Source organism: Durio zibethinus, chromosome 6 (assembly GCF_047325235.1).
Source record: "Durio zibethinus cultivar Kanyao isolate XHJ-2024 chromosome 6, ASM4732523v1, whole genome shotgun sequence".
NCBI lineage: Eukaryota > Viridiplantae > Streptophyta > Magnoliopsida > Malvales > Malvaceae > Durio > Durio zibethinus.
In genome coordinates, this window is record NC_143167.1 from 4958873 (window position 1) to 4977094 (window position 18222).

At 35.6% G+C, this 18222-nt stretch overlaps 3 protein-coding genes across 6 annotated transcripts; 1 reads left to right on the forward strand and 2 right to left on the reverse strand.

Moving 5' to 3' along the window:
* Positions 1-137: 137 nt before the first annotated feature.
* On the reverse strand, positions 138-9631 carry LOC111285053 (Tetratricopeptide repeat (TPR)-like superfamily protein). Of its 2 annotated transcripts, XM_022874273.2 has the most exons (11): positions 9121-9631; positions 8707-8974; positions 8074-8581; positions 7868-7906; positions 3300-3421; positions 2382-2528; positions 2083-2172; positions 1840-1964; positions 894-1099; positions 661-785; positions 138-541 (listed from the first exon to the last, which is right to left on the reverse strand). In XM_022874273.2, exons 1-11 carry the CDS (start codon positions 9483-9485, stop codon positions 353-355), a joined length of 2184 nt encoding a protein of 727 aa, XP_022730008.2. In that variant the 5' UTR covers positions 9486-9631; the 3' UTR covers positions 138-352. The 2 variants fall into 2 exon arrangements, with proteins under 2 accessions (XP_022730008.2, XP_022730009.2); XM_022874274.2 differs by lacking the exon at positions 2083-2172.
* A 1957-nt stretch (positions 9632-11588) lies between these two features.
* On the reverse strand, positions 11589-14523 carry EMB3143 (YCF54). The gene is made up of 3 exons (XM_022874821.2): positions 14107-14523; positions 12582-12814; positions 11589-11960 (listed from the first exon to the last, which is right to left on the reverse strand). Exons 1-3 carry the CDS (start codon positions 14356-14358, stop codon positions 11768-11770), a joined length of 678 nt encoding a protein of 225 aa, XP_022730556.2. The 5' UTR covers positions 14359-14523; the 3' UTR covers positions 11589-11767.
* Positions 14524-14976: 453 nt separating this feature from the next.
* On the forward strand, positions 14977-17882 carry FHIT (FRAGILE HISTIDINE TRIAD). Of its 3 annotated transcripts, none has more exons than XM_022875418.2 (5): positions 14977-15215; positions 15318-15431; positions 16462-16608; positions 17347-17445; positions 17535-17882. In XM_022875418.2, exons 1-5 carry the CDS (start codon positions 15072-15074, stop codon positions 17538-17540), a joined length of 510 nt encoding a protein of 169 aa, XP_022731153.2. In that variant the 5' UTR covers positions 14977-15071; the 3' UTR covers positions 17541-17882. The 3 variants fall into 3 exon arrangements, with proteins under 3 accessions (XP_022731153.2, XP_022731151.2, XP_022731152.2); XM_022875416.2 differs by having other exon boundaries at positions 14979-15215; positions 17531-17882; XM_022875417.2 differs by having other exon boundaries at positions 14980-15215; positions 15321-15431; positions 17531-17882.
* The last annotated feature ends 340 nt before the right edge of the window (positions 17883-18222 follow it).

The window sequence follows — 18222 nt, forward strand, 5'->3', positions numbered from 1 at the left end:
ACATGATTTGATCGCATCTCCAAATGAGAAGCCTTTCAAAAGTAGCTACATTGCACCACGCAAAATCATATTACCAATGTAGATGCGCTCAAGCATGGAAGAACCACAATGTTGCTTATCATGCACTGTATACCATGTTGTTCACCATGAACTGTATTCCATTTAAAATAATAATTTAAAAAAACTCAAAAAGATCCAAATGGCTGACATCATTTTTTTTCAAAAAAGAAAAAAAAACGGCAATAATAATCCAAAGAGCAATGCTACTGTCTCTGGAATAATCTTACTTAAAGTGCTAGCCCCAAACACCATTTTCCTAAATCAAAATAACAAGAAAAAAAAAGGTAAAGAGCTAAAGTTTTCTCTTTCCACGTCTTCCAGTGTCTAAATCAACCAGCTTTGATGATGATGGAACTGGCATTGGCGTTGATAAACCAACAGATTCTGGAATGTCAAGATTGACTCTAACAGATTGTCCTGCCATTATGCGCTTCATATCAAGCTCATGAAATTGCTGAACTTGAATTTTTACTTTGTCAATCTGCTTAGAAAAATACATAAGAAATAAATGGTAAGTGGCAGCAGATTAAGACCTTTGCCAATTATGCAAGCTGCTTTTCGCTAGAAAACCAGATATGTGAATCAATTAGTTGTAATTACAAGTTCAATATGATGAATGGATGAACGTGAATCCGCAAGTCTCTTCTGCAACTCATCAAACTTTTTTCTTCGGTATTCATCATTCTCCATTTCATTTCCCCTCTCACCTAATTGTTGAAAGAGACCTGCAAGAACAATATTCAAATAAAAGTAAATGAGAAAGATTAATTCAAAATTAAAGTACTTTGAGAATACACTCAATCCATATCTAGAACCTGCAGCGTAAGATATACCTGTCAAAACAGACAGAACCCATATCTGAGTTGGTATATCACCAAGCTTCTTTGCCAAAGTGAGTGAGGATCTTAGGATCTCTCTGGCTTGTCCAGTGTCATGCAGAACAAGTGCCAAATTCCCAAGAATAGTCAAATACTGTGAAACAAGTTGGAGGTTTCCCATTTGAACATGAGCAATCTGCAAACCCTTGGCCAACCGATTTCTGCATCAAAGTTGTTATTTTATACGCACTGATTGAGAGAGAGATAACAGTCATACCAAACCCTAAACCATAAAATTAATTCGAATATTCCATAACAGACAAGAGAGTATCTTTCTTTTTTCTTTTCTTAGGTAAGTATCTATATTTTCTTCTTTTCTTTAAAAAAGTTAATGATCATCATTAGTAAGAAGTATATTATGAATCTTGTTCATCCAAACATGTTTTCTTTTATCCAAAATATTATAAAATAGGAAAGACACTGTCCTTTTGAGCGTGTTAACTTATCCTTTTACTACTTTCAATAACCATAATTTTTCCATCAACACTACCTTCAATCCAAAATAAAACTTTAAAATACAGCCCATCACTCTGAAGAATGGTCAAAATGAGATGCCCAATTCTAGAGAAAACTTTTCATTCCCCTTGGATTTACAGGCATAAATCAATGCACAGTAGACAGGACAAGCTGACAAGGGAGGAACAGAGGAATTGAAGGAGAAAGTAGAGTAGGAGAAAGGAACTCAAGGTCTTTTCAAAAATATTAAAATGTTAAACAACGCTTTTTGACACACTAACACAAATGCTATTGCTATTACTGAATAGCGATTCTGGAAATGCATTAAAAAAAGAATTGGGATGTTTCAAATGCCACATAAGATACAATGGACCAATTATCTAAATGAAACAGTCAACTTTCTTTCAGTTTAAATGAAAATAATCAACTCAGAAAAAACGCTCACCTTGCTTCCTGTAGATCTTGCTGCTTCATCAAAAGAAGGCCATAAGCAAAAAGGATACTTGCTTCCTCTCGAAGTCCAGCAAAGGAATCTTTCATTCTGTAAACTGGTCCAATTAAATCAAGTGCCTACATGCAAGATATATATCAGTAACAAAATATAGACACAAGAGAGAAAAAACCAAAACCATAAACCAAATTATAGTTTCAGCAACAATGAATTTTGTAACAAGACAAACTACTAGACCTGTGAAGATGATTCAGCATCACCAATGCAAAAGTATGAAACAGCTGCATAAGCTTGGCACATGATTTGCATTGATTTGCTCTCAGTTATCTAAACATGTGAAATGAAAGGGAAACTTTAAACTTCACAAATATTCATCTGAAAAACAGGATATAGGCAATGTGTATCAGATGACATCATCTAAACAGAATGAACTTCCTTATATTAAATGGTATAAGCATTTAACTACCCACCTCCATTTCAAAAGTGATAACTAAAATTATGGAACTTGTGAATTGATGCCAAGTTAAACAGCATACCTTTGCAGCTTCTACATAATGAAAAGCTGCTTCATTATAACAACCAACAGAATGGGCATATTGCCCCCTAAGCATCTCAATGATGCTCTCACAAGCCTGTAAAATTGTTGGAAAGCGAGTGAACCAGTTCTTCATTTGCACCAATGCCTGTAACATTGAGATACTATCATAGTGATTCAATTCCAAGAATTACTGATACAGATTACTGGCATGGAGATTATTAAGGAGTCAATAAGCAAAACAGCCAACCAAAATGCAAATCTACTATAAGTACAAATAGTTTCAGAATGGAAAATCAACTAAGATGCTGCCAATCCAGAAGTTTATAATTGTACAGCAGGAAGAATTCAGTGTCTAATGGAAACTGAAATGGAAATGATGATCTTGTTAAACAAAGTCAGAGAAAGTCTCTCCACATGTTTCTGTACATAAAATAGATATTGAGGTGAACCAAAAAGAAGTATTCTCACAATACCAAAGTAATTTCAAGGTGAAGTCATCATCAGTGCTCACTAGAGGCAAACACATAACCATATTGAAGACATGTACTCTTTACAATCTATCATCTTTGTTTCAACCAAACATAAAATTATAATTAACATAACTCGATAGTTTAACTTAGCTTAGTGAAGAGATAATCGGAACTAAAAAGTCAAGGATCCTTCTTTTCTTTTACTTTTTTTTTTCAGATAAGCAAAATCAAAGATCCTTCAAACCTGTATAAATGTTAAAAAATAAAATAAACCACATACATATATGCATAAGACTTTTGGCTAACTTATCAATTGTCCATTAAGATGCTGTTTAAAAAAGGTAGGGAAATATAACACACCCCAAGATAATTCAAACAAATGGATTTGAGTTTTCAGAGAGAAGATATAAACAATTCATTGGAATAATTGGAGGCGTAAAACCCACCTCTTGAGCTTCAAGAAATTCAGACCGTGTAAGCTCCACAGCCACTTTATTCTCAAGGAACTGCATCAATAGCATTAAATATACACCAGCCATCCAGATTGCTGAGTGTTGCAAATCCACTTCTACTCAAGAAACATTAAGAAAGTTACTAATAGTTGTGGGAAAACACTTATTTACAGCTGGTTGTAATATTGTAATCTGTATATTTATATTTGTATCTCTAGAATTAAGTATTTGTATCCCTAGAATTAAGGACAAAAAATTAGGATAGACAATCCCTCAATTATAAGATCAATTTTTAAGAAGATTTAGTTTCCTAATTTAACCCCTAATTAGTTGTATATAAACCTAAGGTTCTTGTATAATTCTTTATGAACAGTTTTTCAATATACATTCAGTTTTTCTCTTAATTTTTCACACAGTTTTATTTCTTAGTTTTTTCACATGGTATCAGAGCTTTAGGCTCTTCTTGGGAAGCAAAATTTTCAACCTTCATTGCTGACTTCTATTTTAGGCCTTCATTGCCGAACCCTGTTTAGGCCTTCATTGTTGAACCTTGTTAAGGCCTTTATAGCCATTCTATTTTTCCTTTCTTTAGCCTTCATTGCTAAGAGTCATTTCTGGTTATATCTTAAGACTTGTTTCAGTTCAAAGAAAGATATCACTACCACCCAATTTGAGGAAATATCAACTGAAAAAATGACCGGAGTGCTACAGATGTCTAAAAAACAAGGAGAGTTCAACAGATAAGAGATTGAAAAGCTGGGAAACCTATTGAAAACCCTTGAAAAGCCTACTGTGGTATGTTCCTTGGGTAAGGTCTCTAGTTCAGGTAAAGCTTCTGGTTCTCATGGATTAAATGTCGCGTTTAAGCCTATTACGAGTTCTTGGGTCATTGACTCAGAAGCCACAAACGATATGGCGCATTCCTCACAGAAGTTTAGTACATATACCCTGTGTTCTAGTAATAAGAAAATTGTTGTTACAGATGGTTCACTTACTACAGTGGTAGGATTAGGAGATGTTGAAGTTAATCCCTCATTTGTTCTAAAAAATGTTCTTCATGTTCATGGATTGTCTACTAATATGATATCTATACAAAAACTTACCAGAGATATGAATTGCAAAGTGACTTTTTATCCCTTTTATTGTGAATTTCAGGACCAAAGTTCGGGGAAGAGGATTGGACTTGCTAAGGAGAAGGATGGACTATACTATCTTGAGACATCAAATAACTCAAGTAATATCAAGAATAGTTTACCTTTGTCATTTCTTTCTGAAAAATCTTTCAATAAAGACAAAATCTAGCTTTATCATTTTCGTCTTGGACATCTTTCTTTTGGAACTTTGAGAAACATGTTTCCTTCATTGTTCAAAGGATTAAGTGTCGAAGATTTTCATTGTGATGTTTGCGAACTTGCGAAACACAGACGTGTGTCTTTTCCAATTAGTAACAAAAGAAGTTCTACTCCCTTTTACTTGATTCACAATGACATTTGGGGTCCCACTACAATTCCTAATATTTTTGGTGCAAGATGGTTTGTTTCATTCATAGATGATTGTACTAGGATCTCTTGGGTTTTTTTACTTAAATCCAAATCAGATGTGAATAGTGTGTTTTCAAACTTCCAAAACATGATCCAAAATCAATTTGGAGTGAGAATCAAGAGATTTAGGTCTGATAATACAAGAGACTATTTCAACCAGAGTCTATCTACCTATTTTCAAAAGGAGGGGATTATCCATGAGTCATCTTGTGTTAATACTCCACAACAAAATAGAGTGGCAGAGAGGAAAAACAGCCATTTACTAGCCACAACCCAAGCCTTCCTTTTTCAAGCAAATGTACCCAAATCTTACTGGGGAGAAGCTGTTCTCATTGCCACACACATTATAAATAGGTTATCTTCAAGGGTTTTGAGATTTAAAACTCCTATGGAACTACTCTCACAATTCTATCCCAACCTTAATACCACAAACAACCTCACACCTAGGATATTTGGTTGTACATCATTTGTTCATGTTCACAGTCATAATAGGGGAAAGTTGGATCCAAGAGTGATTAAGTGTATCTTTGTAGGGTACTCATCAACTCAAAAAAGGTATAAGTGCTATCATCCTCCTACCAAAAAATTCTATGCGTCTGCAAATGTCACTTTTGAAGAAAGTAAACCATTTTTTACTCAACCTTATCTTCAGGGGGAGAGTTCATTCATGGAAGATAAGGATAAAGACTTTTTTTTGCTTGATTTGTCCTCTTCTTCAACATTTTCACCCATTAATTCTTTTGAGTCAAAACCTGTTTCTGCTGAGTCCAAGTCAAACATTGAATTTGAGTTTGAACCCATTCCAAATACAAAAGATGTGACAAAGGATAATATTGTTCTTGATTCTATGAAGGAATTACAGGTGTACTTAAGAAGGAAAGTTCCAGATCCTGAACCAGTGCTAGTCCAAGAACCTGATCCTAACTCTGGAAATGAGCTAACTACAGTTTTTGACTCTGTTTCTCAAAATGAGCATGAATCTCTTAAAATTATAACTAGTGATTATGATCTGTCTATTGCCATTAGGAAAGGAACCAAAGAATGTACTAAGCATCCACTATACCCAATCTCTAATTTTGTGTCATTAAAAAATTCTCACCATCCCACAAAAATTTTCTTGTGAGCTTAAACACTATTTCTGTTCCAACTACATTATCCGAGGCATTATCCAGTGAGAAATGAAGGCAAGCTATGAAAATAAAAATGGAGACCTTAGAGCAAAATAAGACATGGGAACTGGTAGAGTTGCCTAAAGGAAAAATCCAATGGGGTGTAAATGGGTTTTCACTGTAAAATACAAGACGGAAGGTACTGTTGAAAGGTATAAAGCCAAGTTAGTGGCTAAGGGCTACACTCAAACCTATGGAGTGGATTATCAGGAAACCTTTGCTCCAGTTGCCAAGATGAATACAGTTAGGATTTTGTTATCATTGGCTGCAAATTACAATTGGTAGCTTCAGCAATTTGATGTAAAGAATGCTTTTCTACATGGTGATTTGGAAGAAGAAATATCTATGAAGGTTCCACCGGGATTTGGAGGTCATCTAGAAGCAAACAAAGTATGCAAGCTTAAAAAGGCTTTATATGGCCTTAAACAGTCTCCTAGGGCTTGGTTCAGGAGATTCGCCAAAGTGATGCTAGCAATGGGATAAAAACAGAGTCAAGGAGATCACACATTGTTTATCTAGCACTCTGATTCAGGGAGAGTCACAGTTTTATTAGTGTATGTTGATGATATAATTGTAGCTGGAGATGATGCAAAAGAGAGAGAATCTCTAAAACAGTGTTTGGCTAGAGAATTTGAGATAAAAGAGCTAGGGAGACTGAAGTACTTCCTAGGAATTGAAGTAGCTCACTCATGGCATGGTATTTTCATCTCACAATAGAAATATGTGATGGATCTTTTAAAAGAAACTGGGAAGCTCACATGTAAACCTACAAATAGCCCTATAGATCCTAATCATAAAATTGGAGAAGCTAATGAAGATGCTACTGTAGATAGAGAGATGTACCAAAGATTAGTTGGAAGACTCAGTTATATCTCACATACTAGACCTGATATAGCATATGCCGTGAGTGTGGTAAGTCAATTTATGCATAGTCCTAAAGAAGTGCACCTACAGGCTGTCTACCGTATATTGCACTATTTGAAGGCCAATCCTGGGAGAGGTATCTTATACAAAAGATATTGCACTATATAGATGCTGATTATGCAAGTTCAGTAACTGATAGAAGATCCACTTCAGGCTACTGCACTTTCTTAGGTGGTAATCTTGTGACTTGGAGGAGTAAAAAACAGAATGTGGTGGCAAGATCAAATGCTGAAGCAGAGTTCAGAGCAATGGCTCAAGGAATTTGTGAACTACTATGGTTAAAGATTATCCTAGAAGACTTGAAGATCAAGTGGGATGGACCAATGAGACTCTACTGTGATAACAAGTCTGCAATAAACATTGCACACAAACCTGTGCAACATGACAGAACAAAACACATTGAAGTAGATAGGCATTTCATAAAGAAGAAACTAGATAGTGGGTTGATTTGTACACCCTATGTATCAACCAATGGTCAACTTGCAGATGTGTTGACTAAAAGTCTTAGCAGTGCAACATTTCAAGAAATTATTTCCAAGGGAATGGAAAACACCTATTCACCAGCTTGAGGAGTGTGGGAAAACACTTATTTACAGCTGGTTGTAATATTGTAATCTGTATATTTATATTTGTATCTCTAGAATTAAGTATTTGTATTCCTAGAATTAAGGACAATAAATTAGGATAGACAATTCATCAATTATAGGATCAGTTTTTAGGAAGATTTAGTTTCCTAATTTAACCACTAGTTAGTTGTATATAAACCTAAGGTTCTTGTATAATTTTTTATAAGCAGTTTTTCAATATACATTCAGTTTTTATCTTAATTTTTCACACAGTTTTATTTCTTAGTTTTTTCACAATAGTAACAAAAGTCAATTACTTCAGAATGAGCATGGAAGGTGCAAAATAAGAAAAGCAAACTAACCTCTAACACCATCAGTTATCCCTAGCCTGACAAGTTCCTCTGCAAAGAAACAATAATGCTCAGATTTCTAGGCATCCATGAATTATATAGTTTAAGGGGGTAGAAAGAACTTATAATCCCTTCTACTCCACTTTTTTCTTACACTCAATCATAGAAAGCATGGTAAAAGAAGAGAAATTTTGAAGGGTCTAGTTTAAAAAGCAAACCTTGGATGATATGCATTCCAGACTTAATTCGTTTGTCACACTCTTTGAAATTTCCTTTTGGACGGCCAAATATGGTGACCATAAGATCAACAAGGGCATAGACAGCACTCTTTGGCAGCCACTCCCCATTAATAGGAGGTGGTGCGAGAAAAAGCTTATCTTGCAATGCCCGTCTTGCATTTCCAAAATATGTAGGTTCGAGGGCATCATTTCCAACTGAAGTGGAAGAAGTAGTAGTAACATGGGTAAGCTGTCCCTGAAGGCGGGCTTGTCGTGCAGAGAGAGCAGACCTCTCCCTGGAGGGTAAGTCAGAGCGGGACAGACTTTGATTCAAGGCGTTAAGCTCAAGAGTGAGTTGGTGCCGTTGCTGCATGTTGTTGGAATCTTGCTTGATAGCAGCATCCAATTTGTCCACGTGTTTGACAGCATTCTTGTAATCGGCGACTCGAAGTCGGTAGAAGATATGGAGAAGCTCATTGTAAAAGAGTAAACCCAGGCAGTGGGTTCTCTTTAGTAGGAAAAAGGAATTAGTATTGGTAGTAAATATTATAAAATGGAAGTACTACAAAGTGATTAACAAGAAGACAAACAAAAAAGAGAAAAAGAAAAATGACATGGTAGAGCTTAACTTACCCTATCAGAGGGGATAGTCTCCCAGACCTGATCGCATCGGTGAAGAGCTCGCTCGACCTCAACCGCAGTTTGATCATCCCATTGCATAAGGAGGCGTACATGCAGGATAGAAGCCACAAAGAACATCTGAAGCTCCGGATAGCAAATTTGAGTAGCGGATACATAACCTGATTCTAAAGTGGCGATTGAATTCTGGTAGTCTCCTTCAATAATCAGAGCGTTTGCCAACTGAGAATTGAAGTTGCAACACCATAACTTGACCGACACACTGCGAGTACAAGAAGTGTTTAACACCAGCAATTTATTTCCTCTATTGTTAATAAAGTATGTAATATAATCCAATCTAATCAAAAGTAAATTATGTTTCAAAAATAAAAAAGTAAGAAAAGAAAATCAAAGTGCAAGCAAGCATACTCGGGAGCCGCCGCAGATGTAAGGTGAAGAGCCTTGTATAAGATCTGCTTCTGAGGAGGGATGGCCCCAACGAGATGGTAGCACTGGCTGAGCAGTGAGTAGGTTCGGCACTTCAAGTCGAAGCAAGAAGGTATGGAATTGAGGAGCAATTGGGAGCGTTCCAGGTGGGACTTGGCATGGTTCACGTTATGAGAGTGGCGTAGCAGAAGAGTGGCTATGCGGAGTCGAGTCTTCACCTCGACGATGGGTAGGAAGGAGGCGTGGGACTGGCAGATTGCCTCCAAGCACTTCACAGCCTTCCCTATCTCTCCCTTCTTCTCATGGTAATCCGCCAGTCCCCACAGCCCTTCCGCTACTGCTTCCATTCCCCAATTTTCCCCAATTACCTTTAAAACAAAACTAAGCCACAACTGTATGCTCCAGTTGTACAAGGCAAATCAGCAGAAAATAGTAAAAGAAATGGATGAATCTCAATCATCATCATAATGCATCTCCCAAGTCCCAACCCTCCGGTCTGAAGTCAACAAAGCAAGCAACTACAAACAAGCCAAATGGGCTTTGCTTTTTAATTTAGAAAATGACCAACCGGTTGCTGGATTTTAAGTAAATGGGTCACCTTAATCTGGTAACCTTGGATTGACAAATATGGTTCATGGGTTTAGTAGTTCATCTGATTGGGGAATTGTGCACGGGCCACAGAAACAAGTTTTCTGGAGGCTTTGGAAAGGTATTTGGGTGGCCTTTGACCGAAGCCCTTTTAAATGTTTGGGCATTTTTTGTTACTTTGCGTTTTTCAGAACTTTCTGGAATCTTAAATAGGCTCAATTGCTCAAGCCCAAGAGATCACCGTCCTCAGGTATTCGTGTTCACGTGTTAAGTATGTTTAAAGGAGAAATATGCCATAATATCATCTTGTAAAAAAAAAAAAGAAAAACCTGAAGCAACAAGTCTTGACAACGTTAAACTCAATGGATTGATTCTAAGACTTAGACAATTTTAATTTCATTAAGGTTTGCATCATCATCTATAATAATTTAAAAAGAGGTGTTTAAAATTCAATTTTAATTAAATTAATCGGTTGAATTAATTTATTCAGTTAATTGATTCGTTATTAAATTAATTTTGATCGATTATTAAAAATAATTTAAAAATTTTTTTAATGTTTAATTAATTTGATTTAAAAACTAAATTAATCGAAATATAACAAAACTTAAATGTAAAATTAAAAATGTGAACTATTTCATTTTATAAATTATTAGAATTTTTAATTTAATACTTTAATAATTTTATTAGTTTTTTTGGATGATTTTGTGTAGTTTGTTTCATATTTTGGTATATGTATGTAATATTTTATATATTATTTTGTACAATTTTTTTAGTATTTTTTGTATTTTTTGATAAATTGATAGCACTATGGATTCCAGGACGTAAAGCGGGAATTAGGCAATCACTGACTTGGATCTAATGAATTATTAGTTCCTTTTTCTTCTGACAGATTAATTTATGTATTTATATTATATTCATGTGATATTAAACACATAAAATATAAAAAATTATTTTATTTACCTGTCACAAAATGCTTTTTTTTTTTTGTCAAATATATATATAATTTTTATTACAATTTTAAATCTTATAACTTTCGTGTTTTCTTTCATATTGTTTTTATTTTGTATCACCATATTGTACTTAAAATTGATAGATCCGAAGAAAACTGACTTCAGCTGGACCGGAAGATGCTGTCCTTATGCACTGCACTGACGGTGGAGTTGAGGAGGTTTACCCTCCGGTTGTCTTGTATCTTGCTAGTTGGCATGATCTAGGATGTTAGCATTTCTTGTTATCTTGTTGATTAGTATTTGTGCCTCCGCTACCCATAATTCCATCTTTTAATTTTAAGGATGTTTCCCAATATATTAGAATTCATGATAGTAGACAAATAATATGTACCCAGACTGCGGAGATGATGATGATGATGATGTTGAGAATGAACTCATTCAAAACTTTCAGGAACCAGTCTACAGTTATCTGAAAACATCGTGCGGGTTGTTTTCCACTTGACATGTTGGCAAGATGAGTTATGATTTATGATTCTTCTCTCCATTGTTGGTGCAGTGTTTGCAATGCTGACGGTGCTATGCTATTTGAGAAACATGGGGATACCGTGGATGCCTATTCACGGAAAGGTTTGGCTGAAATAAAGAGGCAGTATGCAGTTTTTGATGCAAAGGTTCTCCAGAAACTCCAGCATCTATTTTCCATCACAAGCAGCATTAAACATGCCTAGGCCATATGCTCCTTAACATGCGGACATGAGCTAGTTTAGTAGGTCCCATTTTAAGAGCTTCAGCATATTTCACTCCTTTCTTAGGCAACTCTTAAATTATTACTTTATCGCTCAAGAAAGGGAGAATCAAGAGAATTCCAGGAAAAAGGTTTTGATGAGAACCTCTCTGCAGAAATCTACACGCTGGAGTCTAAGATATTAGCTTCGCAGCTGTTTCATTGAGAATTAAAAATTTTGAATTGTCTCTACCAAGTACCAACTCATACGCAAACTCACCAATCCACCAGTTCCTAATAGAAAACCACAACCTTTCATCCGTTAGAGAAATAAAACCAACTACACAAGAACTGCGAGCCAAACATGCTATACTTTAGATTCTTTAACTCCAGCTGGCAAGAAGGGCTCCCACCATCCAAATTCATATTTTGGATAGGGTGCCACCCAGTTTTCTGGCTTCTCAAACTCCAGAGTGCTAGGATTGGAGGCTAAAGCTTCTTCAAGACTGTCAGATTCATAGCTATCAGATAAAACTCTGTCCAACCTCAATTTCATAAACCTGCCAAGCAATGGAATTAGGAGAAAAAAGATGCAAGATAAATGACATTTATATGGTACCTTCTATAGAACAAGAAAGGTTATAGAGTTTGGCCTGCGATACCAACATCCTAATACCATGCGAGTTATATTGCTGAGTCATACTAATAAAAAGTTCAGAACCAAATGACTGTGGATATATGTTTGATTGGGATGTAATTGCATCTGTGCTAAACCTCTGACCATGAGAATTGGTTGTTTTCAAGTCATTTGCAAACTAAGAAGCACTTTTGCAGGCAGTGTCAAAACTAAAGCTACCAATGAAACAAAGAACTAGTCAAGCCAGGATATGGTTCTTTTCTTTCTCATTTTTCTTTTCAAATATGGTATGACAATGTACCACACAGACAATGGCACAAAGGATTCAACTACACATGAGTAATGTGATGTCTCCACTCTAGGTTTACTGTCTCCTAGAATTCCTTACCAAGATGGCCTCCAAAATGATCCTAGCGTAAATACTAGTCTTGGCATTAATTCACCTTTTGATATTCAGATTTTCTGCATTAGGCACAAAGAAAGTAGGAACAAGATGATGAAAAAGAAGCTAAAACCAAACAAATTTTTTGGGTCCAAGTCTTACGTAATCCAAGGACCATTAGTTGAAACCAGAGCAACTGCAGGCCTGCGCAACCTCTTAGTAATGTCAGGGAACTTTTCCAAGAACTTGGGCTCGATCACAAGCCAGAAGTCCTGCTCTTTATTCCGTTCTCCATAGTTCCGAAGCCTCTCAAACAAGAGCTCCTTGAAGTGCTCCTCTTCATCCAGCATGAACTTGGCATTTGCAACAACAAAATAGTATTTTTTGGCTTGTTGCTGGAGTATAAGAAGAATTTCAGAACCATAAAGTAAGTCATACCACCAGAAAAACCTACTTAAAAATACCATTCTGAACAGAAAATCAGCATGGCCTTTTGCACTCGTACTATCTTATAGCACTTAGAAACTATTAACAAATAGTGCGTGGTCTTAGAGAAGTTCTACATCATCTTAATAAAAGAAAAGGCATACTCTGGAATTTCAGAACAAGACTCATTTTGCTTAATCGTCAATCATCAAACTGGCACCTCAATTGAATGCTAAGCATCAATCTACGAGAGATCACATTTCCATTTTCTTTCCTGCATAGGTTTTATTTAATTATGAAAGATTATGGGCTTTTGGAAACCCATGGGAACAAAAGATACCCATATCAATTAGAAGGGGGAATATTTGAATTGGGAACCATTGTGTTGCTTTTCATTGCCTCTAGTTAAACTAAAGTGAAGCAAAGGTATTGATATTATGAAACAGATTTGGCCTTGGTTGCGATTTCTGCAGTCTTAACAATAACAAGGAATGACTTTGCTCAATCAAACATGAAAATATAAAATCTATTGGCTCCAATAGTGATAATGGCAAGAGGTCTTTCTTGTTGATATGTACATATAACATAGCACCTTTAGTCCTACTTGATCGCATATCTCTAACCTTTATTGACCATTTTTGTGATTGTGGAAGATGACACATTAAAAGCTAGTTTAGCATTGCTGTTGCGGTTGGAAAAAACTTGGATCGAGAAAAGTGTGTTTAAAAAGTTTGGTAAGAAAATTGGGATTAGAATTTTTAAGTATTTGATTTGCTGTAAGTAATTAAAATGTCTAAAAAAAAAAAATCATAAAACAATAAAATATTAAAATTATATGCAACATATAGTAAATTTCTATTCCAAATGTACTTTTTCAGCGCAAAAGCACATCTTCCAGCTTCTTGGTTTGGGTTGGCAAGCCAGGTTTTTAAATTGAAAAGCCATATATTTTTTCTATTGTTTTGAATTTAAAGCAACTTTTGAATGCAAAAACTATTTTCTACAGCAATGTTAAGGCCTGACTGTGTTGAGCTAGCTATTTGGCACTATAAGGGAGAAGGAAAAGACTATCAACTGGTTAGGCAATACTATTACCAAGGTAAAGTGAGATACCGATCTTACCTGATGAAAAGCAGTTAATTATATCTACATGGTAATGAACAGAGACACAGCATTAAATCATGATCCAAAGACCAAATTAATGCAACTATTTGATATTTGACAGAAGGTGGTGACGAAACAAGTGATAGAGAAGGAGTACCTTGCCGGGACTGAGCTGGTCAGAGTCAGCTGCTGCAACGGCTGTCCTAAATGATGATGTGGTCCTGGAAGTGGAATTGAATGAGCTCTTAATCAACAATTGGGTGCGGTTGTTGCTGCTGCTGCTGCTGCTGGTGATGGTGGGTAGCGCAAAGGCTTTGGCTGCGCCACAATTGCCGCATTGGGCGGTGAATGGTGCTGGCGCACCACCCAGACTGAGTGTTAGACTTGCGGCACTGAGCGCACCTAACATTTCCTTTTCTTGGTGTAGTACTTTTTATCGGACCAGAGGAGCAGCAGTGATCGGTTTCTGGTTTTAAAAAATTGTGACTTTGGGAGGGCAGAAGAAGATTTTAGATTTGCCCTTACCACTAGGCAGTACTGCTGCAGACAACCTTATCTTGTTATCTTGAAACCCGTAGAAGTCGAATGCAGACGGTAATAAAAAAAATAATCTTTTCATTGGTCTTTCACTAATTAATATTTTTATTAGGGTTTGTTTGATAAATATTTTTATTTTTTTGTTTTTTTAAATGTTTTTAGATAAAATTTAAATTAAATGATTAAATAATAAATATAATATTTAAATATAATATTTAATTTTAAATTTAATATGATATTTAAATTAAAAAATTTTTAATTAACATATTATCAAATCTTAGAATGATAAACTCCAAATACATACATGAATAAATAATGTTTTAAATTTTATATTAATTAATATATTTATAATTTATATATTATGTTAAAATTTTTAAAAATTTAAATATTATATTAAAAATTTTAAAAATTAAAAATAAATAATAAAAAATAAAAAGTAAAATAATCTAGTAACAAAAAATTACTTTTTTGATCATTTATATTTGTTCAGAATAAAAAAAATTCCTCAAATAAGACTCGGGAGTACCAACTCCTGATGAAATGATTGACGAAAGAAAAACCCTAAAAGAAGAGCCAAGTGAATGAATGACAAAGTTGCACCTGCTATGTCCTCTAGGTCTGGGTCTGGGTGGGAGTTGCTTTATCAGGTTTTGTAGGAGGGGGTTCCAAGCTGTCTCATCTTCCAGCTCCACCGCCACCGCCACCGCCACCGTCACCGCCACTGCTAAGGCAAGTGAATAATAAAATGATATTGCCAACATTTTAGGTAATTGTATGGTATGAAGTATGAACCCAAAACTAAACATTAGTATTACAACCAATATGGTGCAGCAGATGTCAATGGAATGCTATACATTCGGCCCATATAAGGTAGACCCCAAGGAAGTCTTCTACTCCACCCCGCTTTCCTATGCCATGGTCAACCTTCGTCCCGTTGTTCCTGGTAATTACTACTACTTCTAATTAGCAAGCACCAACCACAACACTTTCCTTCCTTTGCAATCACCACCCGACGAGGTTCCTCATCATTATCTTAATCCCCTTCCCTTCCAATTATATTTGTTTTCTGTTTTTATTTCTTTTTCTCTTCTAATTATCAATCGTCGTTGATTTCCCTTTTTTTTCTTTTCAGGTCATATCCTTTTTCACTCGGAAATTTAAATCCAATCATATTTTTTCTCAAATAAATGGTTTTGGGCTACATAATAGGAAGAGTAATTTTCTCCCCAATCATTAACCCCCACCCCTTCCATACGATCGAATTCACGATCTCGAAGTTAGAATGATTTTTATATGTGTTTTGGAATTCTTTCAATGCCTTTACTTTCTTTGAAAACAAGATGAGATTGTCATCTGATCTGATATTCAGCATCCTTAGAAACTGTCAAACTACTTAATCCGCGGGACAATCTTTGTATTCATTATGGTAATTTGTTGATATTAAACATACTTTTCCTTTGTGATACAACTCTCATGCAGGATTTTTTTAATTCTAATGATGGGTTTGCCAAGTCCAATTGTTTGTTGGTAATGACAAGAAACAATGTCTGCTGCAGATTAAACTGTTCATATGGGAACGATATAAACTTGATACTGAAAAGTTTGGCCTTGGGGATCTTGGGGGAGAGGAGTGTTGATGGCATGTTTGCACACACGCCAATATATGTATGTGTGTAAAATACATCCACATGGGATCTTGGGGGAGAGGAGTGTTGATGGCATGTTTGCACACATGCCCATATATGTATGTGTGTATGTACAATACATCCACATTTTTAGGAAGATGTGAAAAAAACAGCTTGACATAGTTATTCTGACTATATATCCAAATCATTACATGCTAAAATGCTACCAAAATTTATGTTGCATTTGTTTCATGTATGTGGGTATGGTTTTTGATCTAATTTGTTAGGGAACCATGAATCTTTATTGTTAAAGAATTCATTCTTGAATTTGTTTTTCTTAACATTGTGTACATGTGCTTGTCTGCCCAAGGCGTGAAGTTAAGCGCTTTGTTGATCTAACTGTTGATGAGACTACTGATTTATGGCTAACGTCTCAGAGGATTGGTGGGGGGCTTGAGTGCTACCACAAAGCATCATCTCTCACTTTTACCATCCAAGTAAGAGAATGGCATGCTCCATTACTTTTATTTAAATACATATAGGTTTTTTTGTCTCAGTGTTGTCATAGTAGTTGACTTTGTTTGCCAATCATGTTGTTTTTAAATCATATGGTGGCACATTTTAAATTTTATTTGCCCGCCTTTTATGACTGTAGCAGAGACGATGAAGATGTGGACCTCTTTGTTCATGGTTTTATTTATCTGCTGTTCTAGTTTGCTCACCTTCTGCTTTTCATTTCTTGGCCTTTTCCTTCATGTTTTTGTTACCAAAGCTTGCATATTAATGCGTCTTTCCTTGAGATGTTTTACTCTAGTACTTATCTAATAGTTTGGTTTTAATATTTTCTAAAATTGTTAAATTTACATCCTATTGATAATTCTCTTGGCCAAGTTAAACCCAGTCAATCTAGGATGTCCTTGAGTTTGGTATTTGTGGGTTTTAACTCTTTAGATGTCTTTGCTGAGTACCTCCTGTTAACTCATATGGTTATATTCCATTTCAAGTTTTAGTTATTGTTTCTCATGCAATAACAAGCACTTAGTGTGTTTAAGTGATCTTTTGGAATGAGAAACTATGCTTTCGTATGGAAAATTGAATGGCAGAAATTTTTTGTGTGATACTTGTGGAAGTTTTTGGCTGCTCACTATGTGGTAATGCTGCTGCTGGGCAAATAGCATTTTTTATGGATCATTTGAGACCAAAGACTGTAACATACGTGTTTGTTTCTACTTTAGGATGGGCCACAAGCAGGGCAGACAGTACCTCATGTTCACATTCATATCCTTCCCAGGAAAGATGGTGACTTTCAGAGGAATGATGAGATCTATGATGCAGTAAGATAGATATTCGTACTAGCTTAGCTTTTATCATCTAACCTTGGATAACTTGTGTTTTATCTGTCTGTTGTTCATGGTGTAGATAGATGTGAAGGAGAAGGAACTAAAGGAAAGCCTTGATTTAGATAAAGAAAGGAAGGACAGAAGCCTTGAAGAGATGTCTAAAGAAGCTGACGAATACAGATCACTTTTCTTTTTGAAATCTTAAGTCTGAACTTTGTGCTGCATAAACACAAACTGTAGTGGATTCCCCTGTCATTGATAGCACAAGGGCCTGATTGGATATGGATGCTAGTTCTTGATTGAATTTCTCTGCAACTTTCTTCTGTGTGTCTGGATGAATCTTTTGATTATTGTTGATTCAGTTAGTTTATATTTAGTAATTGTACCATGGCCATCATTTATGTGCTGTAATAACAAAGCTTTGTGTGAAAGTGTGGGTTTTTATGCTTTTTCCTGTTTGTTTCAATATTTGCCTTTGCTTTCATACAAACCTTTCAGTAAATGGTGAATGGATGATTAGGTAAGGAGCTGAGGTTAACAACTTTTGTGGAGTAGATGGGGACGAGCTGACGGTGGCATGTGGTGTGTGTAGTGGGGAGAGGGAGGGGGAAAGCAGGTACCCTCCTTTGTCTGATAACTCATTAAAAGGAGGGAAAAAGAAATTCTTCCATTTTTTTTCGATCTCTTTAAATTTGCTGCAGTGGCCGCGGATCTAGAAGTTTTTCCTCATGGTGTATATGAGATTTTTTAAAAGTTTTTTTTTTTTTTTAA